At 40.8% G+C, this 12,918-nt stretch overlaps 1 protein-coding gene across 2 annotated transcripts in view; it reads right to left on the bottom strand.

Annotated features, from left to right (window-relative positions):
• The window catches only part of LOC145994227 (kynurenine/alpha-aminoadipate aminotransferase, mitochondrial-like), a 30,805-nt gene extending 26,537 nt beyond the window's left edge, over positions 1 to 4,268 (bottom strand). Inside the window, exon 1 of one of the 2 annotated variants that reach the window (XM_083130323.1) lies at positions 4,188 to 4,268. Coding sequence is in view for 1 of the 2 variants with exons in the window: in XM_083130322.1 (XP_082986448.1) it covers positions 1,156 to 1,181 (26 nt within the window). In the remaining variant the exon portion in view is untranslated. Of the gene's footprint in view, positions 1 to 1,155; positions 1,315 to 4,187 lie in introns of those variants that run through there. The other variant, XM_083130322.1, reaches the window with a different exon arrangement.
• Between the last annotated feature and the right edge of the window lie 8,650 nt (positions 4,269 to 12,918).

Below are 12,918 nucleotides of genomic sequence, written 5' to 3'. Positions count from 1 at the left end.
GATTGTTTGTTACTGGCATTTATTTTCCCCATAGACGGAGTTCTGGAGGGGCGGGGCCGCTGGCCTCTCCAACTTAAAAATGACTTAAAGAAATAACACATGATTAAGTTCTATTACTACATTTTTGTTATGAAGCCAAAGCGCAAATCTTGACGTTTGGCATGATGGTATGTGCGGTAAGACCGCAATAGCAGGTCTTAGATGATTTGATTGATGCGTACAGTTTGTAGAAAGAAAAATGTAAAATGACTTTGTGTTGAGTCAACACTTACTGTTGAGGCATCCAAAGAACTTTTCAATTTATTTTTTCTAAAATTTCTGAAGCTTACTATTGTACCGTAAATTTTTAAAGTAATATGAGTATTGTATCAATAAAACATTAATGAAATGCAAAATGCAATAATCGTACTGTTTTGCTTCTTTTAAAACTGACAACCAATATACTAATTAATATTTGTTTACTTAAGCGAGGAAATTTAATATTTTAAAATCTAAAAGGCCTAAAAGGCAGTTTTTTAAGTTGTTTTTTTTTTATTTCCGGGGGAAGGCCTCCGGACCCCTTATAAACTAGGGGATATTCAATACCTGAGAGTTGGGCTTCGATACCCGAAGGAGGCACAAGTGGTTTGGATCCTACTTTAAACTGTAGGTCCAGTCCCAATTAGCGTTACTGTGCATAAAGTGGACTTAAAACACCAAAACAATCAATCAATCAATACCTGAGAGTTATTTAATATCCCCTAGTTTATAATATCATATGCTTCTCCCAGAGTCTGGCCCTCCTAAAGCAAAAGCTCAAACTCCGCCCATGATTTTCCCCCACACATATGATTCGAAAAGCGATAGCATGCTGTGGAAACAATATGCCAACAAAAGGCATACCTTTTTTCTTTAGATATAGCATTTATCATCGGTCACACACATGTTGCGTATCGTTATTGATGCGTTTACATGAAAGAAAGAATTCGTAACACTACGCAACATACCTAGTCTGTCTGTACCGTATTACAAAGTCGGTCACTTTTCACCGGGAATGAACCATTAGACGGCCTTGATCGAACCCGGGACACCTTGATTACAAGACAACTGCGTTATTTCTAAATGAGGAGCAAAACGTAATTATGGAAAATTACTCGTGTTCTCAGCCTATCTTACCTTAACGTTCCGCACACTTTCTTCATAAAATGCCACAAGTGACTGTTAAACAAAATGAAACTAGCGACAACCGTGTATCTTCTACACTAGCAAGTCTTTCAGCTGATCACTTTGTTCTGAAGTCGCTAGTGCAAAGGCAAACTCCTTAGAACGTTATCTTAAATATCCATCCTGTAGTTTACGAAACGTTCTAGGTTTTGTAGATATCCGGTGACCTTGAAACAGAAAAAGATTATGTCTGTTTTCTTCTGGCAACGAACTGTGTATCCTGTTGTACGTATAGTAACGCGTTAACTGTTAGCAGAATATTCATTTTGTGCAGATTGCAACATACGCGTGCAAGTTCTACGACCGTGGATGACGATTCAAGGTTCAAATCTTGTATTATATCAAAAAAGGATGTGTGTTTGTGCATCAGCACCATTGCTAGATAAACCTTGGAACTCTATTGCAAGGACTTCGGGGGCTGAGGGGAATGTTTCCGTGCCAGTGGCGGCGAAGGGGGGCAGGTGCCCCCCTTTTTTCGCCAATTTTTTTTTATCCCGCACTATACTAAACTTTATATACAGAGGGATATATACTTTCTCACCCCCAGTTTTGGTACCTTGCTCCCCGGTTTTGGAACCCAATCGCCGCCACTGTTCCGTGCTATGTTTCGTCATTCTTAGCAATGTTTAAAGACTGTGCTTAATTTTACCTGTTGTATATACTCAATGGACCCTTGCTCATGGACCCAATAGTCTGTTCATTTTTATGTACAATCGTGGTTCATGGAGTTGTAAGCAGACACGACGCTAGTTTTTAAACGTGATAACACGACTTCAACCTGTTTTCCGGTATTAAATCTAACCAGTGCTTATACTCGCATATAAGGAGGTACACGGGTTTCCCCCTCCCCCTCCCATGTCAATTGCAGAAGCGGTTATTTATCTAGCAATGAGTAAGTCTGGAAGAATTTTCCTTCTACTGTATTCCTTTTCGAAAGTTCTACATCCGTGTGTGGTGGTATTAGGCTTTGGAAACTAAGGCTGCTTATGGCCTACTACGATGTACTGCACAGCGCCGTGGTCAGAGGAGGGGCATGGAGGACGTCCTTCCCCAGTCAGACGGTCCGTTCCCCAACTCGCCTTAATGAAATGTCGAATAATAAGGGTCTTCACTTCTAAGAGTAGGCGATATACATCTTTTCTAAGTAGTGTATTCTCCATACTATCACCCAGCCAGTTCCTAGCCAGAAACACACGGGATCATAAGCTACAATGTAATTGACGAACTTCCACCTGCGGTTTTCTTGGTTTCATACTTTTTTGGGTTTTCAAGTTTTACTCCCGAACCGCTCAATTATGAAATTATAAATTTCAAAACTATTTTATATTTGTCTCTCAATATTGAAATAGGCCACTAGAAACAAAACAGCGTAGGGCAGTTCCAACTAATAAAAGGAACTAACATAACATAAGCCGTGGCCTATCTCCCGACTGCCAGTCTCCCTCCCACAATCCTACCTAGAGGCGTGGAGATCTTCAACCGGTAATGGGATGACGTGGGGTCATCCGTTATAGGAGATTTCCTAGACTGGGTTACGCTACTCACTCGCAGCTCCCCAATTTCCTCACGATGGTCCTATACACAGGCCGAAAACCCAGAGACTGAAGCCAGGCGGACTCATGTCGTCTCGCAGTCGGAATCCAAAGCATAGCGCTTTAGACCGCACGGTCACGGAGGAGGACAATGAAAGGAACTAATGCGTTCATTAAAACGATTCATAATGGAGATTAATTCATAATCAACAATTACATTTAGGCAGTTAACTTCCACCCAGCACAAATACAAAACACCATACATGAATAAATAATATACACCGTGTGCAAGTATTGTAACTGCTCCCCTAGAATATTTTCTCGCCCCCCCCCCTTTCCTCCTGGCGCCGTCACTCGACTACAGTTTTTTGTTGCCATAATATTACACTTAGGCTTACGTGCTTGTTTTTGAAGTAGCAGCTTCTTGCAATAGACACAAAAAATGCAACGTCCGTAATTGGCTAATACCACAGCTGTGCTAATACTGTATAATCCTGCTCGCCCACTGGAGCGGAGACGGGGTGTGTTCACCCACTGATAGCGATAGAAGGAAACTATTCGCTTCCGAAACGCATCAGCAGTTGCACGTGGCTTCAGGAAGAGGCAAATCCGTGAGGAAACTGGTAGTATCTCTGATGGTGAATTAATGTTTTAACGGAAAAGTGCTGGACTATCGGTTACTCATTGTTTCCGCAAGTTCATGATATCTGAATAACCACTGAATTCCAGGTGCTCTTTGCAGCAGGCGCCTTTGTTCCTTTACTACAATGTACCAAGTTTGTTTTATTGAAAAATTTCTTATCTTTCGTAGACCCCAATAGAAGAAAAAGTGGAAAATTTGACATCCAAAAAATGTGTCCTAATATCGGATAGGTAAATAACATTATAACGTTTGGAGAGAATCAAATAATACATTAGAAGAAAGAAAAAGAAACATATTTATTGTACAATGGAATGTATGGAATGTGTGAAGTCTAAGGTTCTATATGATCAGGGAGAGAACAGCAAAAGAGTAGAAAATATGGTTTTTTGTGTGTTTTGGGTGTGCTTGATTTTATTGTACCTCAGAAGTTGACACTTTGCCAGAATTCAGTTAACAATCAAGCAATGGAAGCATGGAATGAATGAAAAACATTTGTTCAAATGTCGGATATCCGATATGTAGCACCATTGTGTATCCAATATTAGGGCACTGCCTCTTCCCACATGCGACGCCATGACACACAAACGAAGCTTCGTAGAGCTCTTAAACCAAGAAAAACCTAAAGTAGACATTTCACTCTTTACATTGTGCATTTTAAATCTAAACTCTTACCACTCTTATCAGTTAGAAATGCAGGCGAAATTGAGACTGCAAAACTCCCAACTAGGAATTTCAATATTTTTTGGGGTAATTGAAGCACCCACAACGATTGACGCTATGGTGAAATAAAACCTATTCTTTACACTTACTTCCGCTAGAGTGCAACACTTGGTTGGCGAGAAACAGTGGTATCCGATATTAGACCACTATCCGATAATCGAGCTCCTTCCCTTACTTGTAGTGTTAACACTGGACAAGAAAGACGAGGTGGAAAGAGAGATGCCTTAGGTTTATAAAAGAGCTGAATTGGAAGCGTCAACTCTTTCCCAGTTTTTATGAGGGACAAGACGAAGGTCATAAAATACTTGCGTATGTTTCAAGCATTATGACCTTTTATGGGCATGATAAAACCTGAAATAGAACGGAAAAGTACAAAGCTAAGCGAACTCTCTCACCTGCAAAAGTCGAGAGACTTCTCCAACGGAAGAATTTCGTTTCGACTTCTCTTCTTTGCCATACGCCTACCTTAGTGGGCGAAATCATTGAAGACTGATGGGAGGGGGGAGATATTAATCACACACACACATATACATATACATATACACACACACACACACACACACACATATATATATATATATATATATATATAATCAGTGGCGTATACTGGGTCCAAGATCTGGGCCATCTCACTATGTCACGTGGTCCTAGGCTATGAATAGAAATACATTTACCAACTCTTAAGAAATAAGGTTGCCAACTCATAAGAAATAAGGTTGCCAACTCATAAGAAATCAGGTTGCCAACTCATAAGAAATCAGGTTGCCAACCCATAGGAAATCAGGTTGCCAACCCATAGGAAATCAGGTTGCCAACTCATAGGTTGTTGTGATCGTCACCAGAGTCCGAGACGCCAGAGGGATCGCTACCCTATTAGGTGAGTGTGCTTTGCTCGTCCGCCTTCCTTACCTCTTCACCGAGTCAAGGAGGGCTATCCACAACCTGTAAAACCCAGTTGAACGTAGTTTTATTACTACATCCCTAAGTGACATCCCTGGTACCTCGTAGAAACCGTGTCACATTACAGTATATAGGCTATACATATATAATATATATATACTCTATGTGATCAAAAATATCCGGACACTCACTGGAATTAGGGCGTGAAGTTCGAAGCATCCTCCATCGGATGCACTGGCAATTAATACCGTGTGGGGCCACCCTTGGCCTTGATGACAGCCTCCTCTCTCGCAGGCATACTGGCAATCAGGTGGCGAAAGGTATCTTGGGGATACCCATATCTTCGCGGCCCATTCTTCGCGGAGTGCCGAGATGAGAAGAGCAGTGGATGTTGGTCGGCATGGTCTGGCACGAAGTCGGCGTTCCAAAACATCCCAGAGATGTTCAATGGGATTCAAATCGGGGGCTTTGCGCAGGCCAGGCCATAAGTGGAACGTTGTTCTCTTGAAACCACTGTCCCACACGGCCCGCAGTGTGAACGGGCGCATTGTCGTGTTGAAACACGCAATCATCATCCGCGAACTGTTCTTCGATGGTAGGCAGCATGAACGTTTGTAAAATGTCAACGTAATGATGTGCCGTGACAGTACAATGCAAAGTAACGAGGGGACCAAGCCCCTTCCAGGAAAAACATACCCAGTGATTTATCCACACCCCCCTAACACCCCCCCAACACCCTCCCAAATTTTGACGAACACCCCCCCAAGCAGAAAAGAGGAACACACCCCTGCAGGGGGGGTGTAAATATGGATTTTTATATCAACAATAGAATGACAATACTTCAACATAAAGGAACCATTTGTAGCTCTACAAGAAGCGTAATCCAATGGACCTTTCGATCAACTACAACCAAAGTGTCAAAGGAGGGTGGAATGTTCAGCATGGTCATTTCCTGGAAACACCAGCTCCCTTGACAAGGCTTCGCTAGGAAAGGGACACTGCCATCTGGAAAATGTCAAACTGACCGCTAACCCTCCTTCCAGGGAGCACATACCACACAGTGTTGACAGTTCAGCATTTGAATACCTAAATAAATATTTCTTAAATACGTTACAGGTGTATAAATTCAACCCCTGAGTCAATGAAATTTACATTTCGTTTCATTTTCCTTTCAATTCTTTCCATGGGCGTCCGGAAGACTTCCGCCCCCCGGAAAATGAAAGTCAACCAGAAATTATATATTTTTCACATATAATTTCATTTCAGCCATAATAATATGCGTTAATTATTGCATGAATGTGATACATTCAAATTTAAGCAATGTTTTTTGAGGGAACAATACTATTATTGGGGAAAATGTCCCTTGTTTGCCCCCCTAGTAAAAAAATACCTTCCTTGTCTCTTGCTGTAAAAAATCCTGCGAACAACCATGATTTCGTTTATGTGAAAAATGTACGATAAAAGTAAGGGAAAAAATTCAGATACAGGTTTGACTCTTGTAGTGAATTGTTTTACAATGGTTAGCAACACTATTTTCTGTAACTTGGGCGAGATGGATGATTTTGGAGTGGTAGAGAAGAGAACAGTCAAATGCCTTAGGTCAGTCTCAGTGTAGCATCTCAGTTTGTGTGTTGTCGTTCTACTTAGTGTAACAATGTCTAAAACTTTACTGCAAAATTGGCTGAAGAAGAGAGAGAAATTGAAACCAGACAGAAAGAAACCGAAAGTGGCGAGTAGAAAAGCAGTGGTAGGCATAATTTCTTCCAACGGATATTGATAAAGTACCCCCGGGTTCGATACCCGGCGGAGGCACATAGTGGTTCGGATCCCACTTTAAACTGTAGGTCCAGTTCCGATTAGCCTTAATGTGCATAAAGTGGACTTAAAACACCAAATCAACCAACCATTCATAAAGTACCAATATAAAATTTACTGACCGAGTATTCAATATAAAACGGCAAGAATTTCACGAAGAACCTAAGTGATTCATTCACGTAGAACCTAAGTGATTCATTCACGTCTATACTTGATGTGTGTGACAATTTTTGTGGCCTTAAGAGTTCTTACCTTTGTAAAATAAATTATATTTTATAAGAGATTAGAAAGAGAGTTGTAAAAGGTGGGGGGAGGTAGCATGGGGTTTGCCTGGGTGCAAAGGACAAATGGTCTGCCAAACAAGCAAAACAGATATAAATAGAAAAGCGTTAACGTCGTAGTGCCCTGTGAAATTACTGGCACCCTATTAAAGTTATTGTCAGTTTGCAAAGATATAGATTTAGTAAAAATTGTCTTCCTCTTTTTATCTAGTCTTTTCCCCGACATAATGACATATTATTTTTTTCCCCAACTTTTCAGAGGAAGCAAAGGAAGTATAAGGAATTAAACATAAAAAGAAATGTTATTTACATTAAGTCCCAAATTTATATTTGACCATAGGCGCACCAGTGGGGACACGACGATGCATGCCACTGCTTGTTGGAAAACGTGGAGAGAGAAAAATTTTGCTTGTTTCATTGCGCTCTTTGTGTTGGAAAGTGAAAAAAATGCTATTCAATTTTAAAATAATTTAAAATAAAGCATTACCTCAAATTAGAAGTGAAAATTCCTTTCCTTTCCTTTGCAGCTAACATGCCATGTGTTTATTTGCACATGTTATTTAGTTTTCTTTTAAGGCAAAGAGGCACAATTCCCTAGTCTCTCGTTCAGTATTTGAAAGATAAACTCTCAACAGCAGCAAGCATATTTTCCAATGTTTTGTAAGGGTAAAAAGACTTCAGTATGAAATTCCTTGATCGATTTCATTCAAAAGCAATACCAGGTGTCTATCAATTGATAGATTGATTGAGTTGGTGTTTTAAGTCCACTTTATGCACAGTAAGGCTAATCGGGACTGGACTTACAGTTTAAAGTAGGATCCGAACCACTCTGAGCCTTTTCCGGGTATCGAACCCAGGACCCCTTGATTACAAGGCGACAACGCTACCACTGCGCCATGTGGGAGGCCCCAGCTGTCTATCAAACATGCATCTCAACTTCCCACTATATTTTAAAGTCTTCATGGCCATGCTCTAGAGTTTCATTATTTTATTTCAGTTTGTGAATCATTGTTTAAACAGAGATTTGAAATCACCAGCGGCATTTGGAACTCACTCGCAACATAGAACTATTAAAATTATATATATGCATATTTCCTAACTGTAACTAGAACAGGAGGTGGCAGGGGGCATGTGCTGCGGTAAAGAGGACACCGAACGAGCAAAGCAAGATTGTAAAGAGTACACATTGTGGGATACTGTGAAATGAAAGTATTGTTGCTATGTTTAATTAATAATATGCATTATAAGTTTGCAAATAAATAGTTCTAAATATTTTCTTGCTCGCTTCGCTCGCAGTATTGTCATTTATTTAAGAGTCATATTATATCTGCAGATACATGTACTTATTACTACTACTTCAGACAGGCAAGAGCGCACGCACCCATGCAATGCATTCTCACCGATATTTCATCGGTGAATTGGGAACCCCCCACGATAATATGTGAATTACACCTACGATAAGAACCATACAAATACAGTAAAAAAAATATTGCGCAAGTGTTCCTAATCTCTTTATAACTAGCTTAAGAATTGCATTAAATGATCCCTGGTAATAATATGTTTAAATTTTGTGTTTTTCAATGTTATCTCTTGTGTTTGTCTAACGATTGATTAAATCAAGTACTGAACTGTAGACTGAAATGTTAACATTGTCACAAAAATATATTTTCCATCTTTTCCAGCATTTGACATTTTTTTTCTTCTGAAATGTTACGTGAAGGGAAGGGAGGGGGGGTTAATCTCTGGAAACATCTATGAACAAATTGAATTAGGGCAAACATTTTAAAATGGTCCAAAATGTGCACTTAACATTTCCAAACTTACACCCCCCCAAAAGTTCCCAACACCCCCCCAAGGGAAAAATCCTGGATAAACCCCTGAACATGCCCACACTGTCACCCCACCTCCACCGTATTTCACTGTCGACACAACACAGGATGCTAAATGTCGTTCATGAGGCATTCGCCACACCCACACACGACCATCGGATCGCCACATGGTATAACGCGATTCGTCACTTCACATCACGGATTTCCACTGTTCTAACGACCAGTTGCGCCACTCCTTACACCATGCGAGGCGGCGCTTCGCGTTTCGTTGGGTGATGTGGGGCTTATGGGCAGCCGCTCGTCCATGGTAACCAAGTCGTCGTAGCTCACGTCGCACAGTCATGCTGCTAGGATTTCATCCTGCCCTGGTTTGGAATTCCTGTGTGATGGTGGCGATCGCTGATTGCTGGTTCTCTCGTACCACCCTATTCAACACTCGGCGGTCTCTGTCTGCCAACATGGGCACTCGGCCAGAATGTTTTGCGGTTGTACACGTCTTATTACGTTTCCACTTTACTATCACGTCTGCGACAGTGGACTTTGGGATGTTTAGGAGGGTGGATATCTCGAGCACTGACTTGTTACTCCCGTGGCACCCAATCACTTCACCACGTTCGAAGTCTGTAAGTTCCTTCGACCGACCCATTCTGCTGTCTCGTGCACTATGCTGCCTGTAGTGGTCCATTTCTTGCCTCACCTCGCTGTAGATGGCACCACATAGTGGCCTACTATGCGCAACACACATTTTGCCTGGTGTCCGGCTATTTTTGATCACATAGAGTAAATAATATATATGTGTTGTGTGTGTGTGCCATTAAATATAAAAGTAAATGACTAAATATTTTAAAATACATTATTATTGAATGCATATAATGGAATTAATTAATTACTTTATGTATAATAGATATTTATAAAGTAGCAAAATAAATCTTTACTAACTGGTTAAAGATGTCAAATTACAAACTATGAAGTAACAATGAATGTTTTTGTTTAGTTTTTGCTTTGTATTAATTTAAATTAGATATCATACTTGTATTTGTCTTGCATACTTGTTTTGCTTTTATTATGCGTTTATTGATTGATTGATTGATTTCGAGTTTTAAGTCCACTTTGTGCACAGTAAGGCTAATCGGAAATGGACCTACAGTTTAAAGTGGGATCCGAACCACTATGTGCCTCCGCCGGGTATCGAACCCGAAACCCCTTGATTACAACGCGACCACGCTACCACTGCGCTATCGGGGAGGCCTATTATGCGTATATTGTTATGGGTGGAGATATGTTAATGATCACTTGAAAAAGAGAACGAGATAAAGCATTCAGCACTCACAACATGCGAATAACTTCAACACCGTTGATGTTACTGAAAAACTAACTTCGCCATTCGATTCCTCTTGAAAAGCTAATGTATTTTGATATGTCACACGACCACGTTGCCATTTGAAATAAGAAAGTTGAATCCAAGATGGCCGCCACCAAGATGGCGGACGACCACCATAACCACGTCATAACGTTTCCCCCTCCCACTAACATTGATACCAACTGACATCCGATCACACACAAACCCGGTTTATGAGATATTTAGCCCGGTCCAGACTTTTGACCACACCCTGTATAGTTCACATTAGGGGAGGGGGTCAATTTTTGGTATGATTAGAGTTGCTATATTTCATAAGTGAAAATCCGGGACACTGCTGACCGGAAGCCTGTTGGGGAGCTGGGAGGGGGGGGGGGGGGAATGGACCCAACAAAATTGTGTGTATGTACATATCCATTATCATATTCTTTCCACTTAAAAAAAAAAAAACAGATATCCATTTCGAAGTATATCATTAATCTTGCAATTCCTTTTCGGTGCCATGATGAACTAACCTGCTATCTGACAATGTCGAAACTTTATTTGAGAACTGCGGACTGAACAGTGCGGGCACTCAAGCACTAACTGTTTACAGTAAACAGCTTACCATGCAATGAAAGAGATTTGCAACTGAAAATCAGCTAGCAGATGGCGGCGCTATCGTGAAGTCAAATGTCTTTGCAGCATCTTCTTGTAACTCGATCGCTCTTGTATTGTCGAGACTGAGCGGTTCAATGTACAGTTAGATTGTTTAGTAAAATGGACATTTTAATATTACGCATTTAAATATAAATAATGTCAAGGTCTTAGTCATGTCTTCTTTCCCACCCGATTCCAGGACATTTGTGCATCCCGAAAAAACTATTCGGGTCACCAGGGCAAATTATATCATTCCGGGATTGTCCCGGAAAATCCAGGCAGGTATGATCAGGCTATCAAAATCCAATCTATAAACCAGGCCATCCAACATTTTAACACACTGTTCCAATAAATGAGGCAGGCCCGTACCCAGGGGAGGGGCCATGGATTCCATGCCCCCCCTTCTCAAGTCATGAATTTTTTAAAATGTGAACCTATAAAAAGCTACGAAAATAACATAGACGATTTTTCAAACTTGTAAAAATTTCAATTTTGTCCTTGCATTGCATAAATGAATGTGTTTGTTGTGTAGAGAGGCAGTCTCCGGAAGTCTGCGATATTGGGTACTTTTAGTTTTATAATCATTGATGCAAGGCTACCAGCAGTGGAAGGGGGGGGACTATTTCCACTTTTGCTCCTTCACTATGGCTTCTTAATGCTAAGCCTTGTCTACCCAGAACCGGTGGAGGCACATAGTGGTTCGGATCCCACTTTAAACTGTAGGTCCAGTCCCAATTAGTCTATCTGTGCGGAAAAAAGTGGACCTAAAACAAAAAAACTCAGAATCAAACTTGTCTACTAAGAGAAAGCAAATTGTCCTTGCCCCCCAGTTTTGGAACCCAATCACCGCTACTGGCTACCAGCTATCTCTTTTTTGGTTAGCCATAGCCCAATTCGATCCTTCGTAGCGGGCTATGGATTACGTAAGTCACATTAAGAATTCTTTATTGTAATAATACGTAATTGCTAATGGGCATTATTTAATTTATAAGTATATTGTGTTCTGAACATAGAATTATCGTGGCTGTTCAATGGTTCTGGTATAAGAAATTGAAGGAAATTTGAAAAGATTTTTAATTTGCGAAACTCGGAACTATCCGAATACTTCTGACCAGTATCGGCGATTGAATCCAAAACTAGGGAAGGCGAGCGGGGGTGGGGGGGCGGGTCAAGGAAAGTTATTTTATCTTGGTGGACAAGCATGAAGAGGTCATAGTACGGGGGCAAAAGTGGCAAGAAAAAATCGGGGGCAGTTGCCCCCAGGTACCCCTCCCCAAATAGCCGCCGATGGATATTTATAAAAGTCGGCTTTTCAGGGCCATACCCCAATGATTTCATAAAAATTGCTGGCTCCGGAATTCCCGCCGATTCCGGGCTCCGCCCCTGGGGTAATTGACTTACCGCCTCCTACCGCTACCGCGGCCCCGCCTCCGCTCCGCTCCGGCTACCCGCTTTTCTCTATAGAGTCCTTTTAAAGGCATTTTTAGTAATTTTAATGTTATAAAAATTTTCAAAATATTGAAATTACGATCAATTGCGGAAGGACGAATTGAAAAGACATAACTTCATAGTGGAACAGTATGAGAAACTTAAAAGTTGCAGACATTCATAATATGAGATAGGACGTATTAAATTTCTGAAAACTGTAGGGTTAAAATTACAACCAAGGAAACGTTAAAAGCTTGATGGTGTCAATAGTGACTTACTGTATTATGTAAATTGGAATGAAAATTGTATCTTGACTTGAACTGGCCAAATTATATTTTGACTTTATAAAACAGACTTTAAAGCTATCAAAGTGGCAACGTTCGATCAAAATCTGTGCGCAAAACAGGTCAGTGAGATTTGTGAGCACTTCTGGATCTAAAGTGTGCGCAATTCGGTTACGGCGGTTACAAACTCCCCACAGGTTACACAGTAAAGAAACTGAAGGGCTTGCTGAAATATTTATCTTCTAGTAAATTGTAAAGTCTGTAATGTTTCCACACGTCACGCTACT

The sequence above is a fragment of the Lepisma saccharinum genome, chromosome 10, assembly GCF_977018435.1.
Source record: "Lepisma saccharinum chromosome 10, izLepSacc3.1, whole genome shotgun sequence".
Lineage (NCBI taxonomy): Eukaryota > Metazoa > Arthropoda > Insecta > Zygentoma > Lepismatidae > Lepisma > Lepisma saccharinum.
The sequence above is the reverse complement of the archived record's forward strand: the minus strand, read 5'-3'. Positions and strand labels throughout refer to the sequence as shown.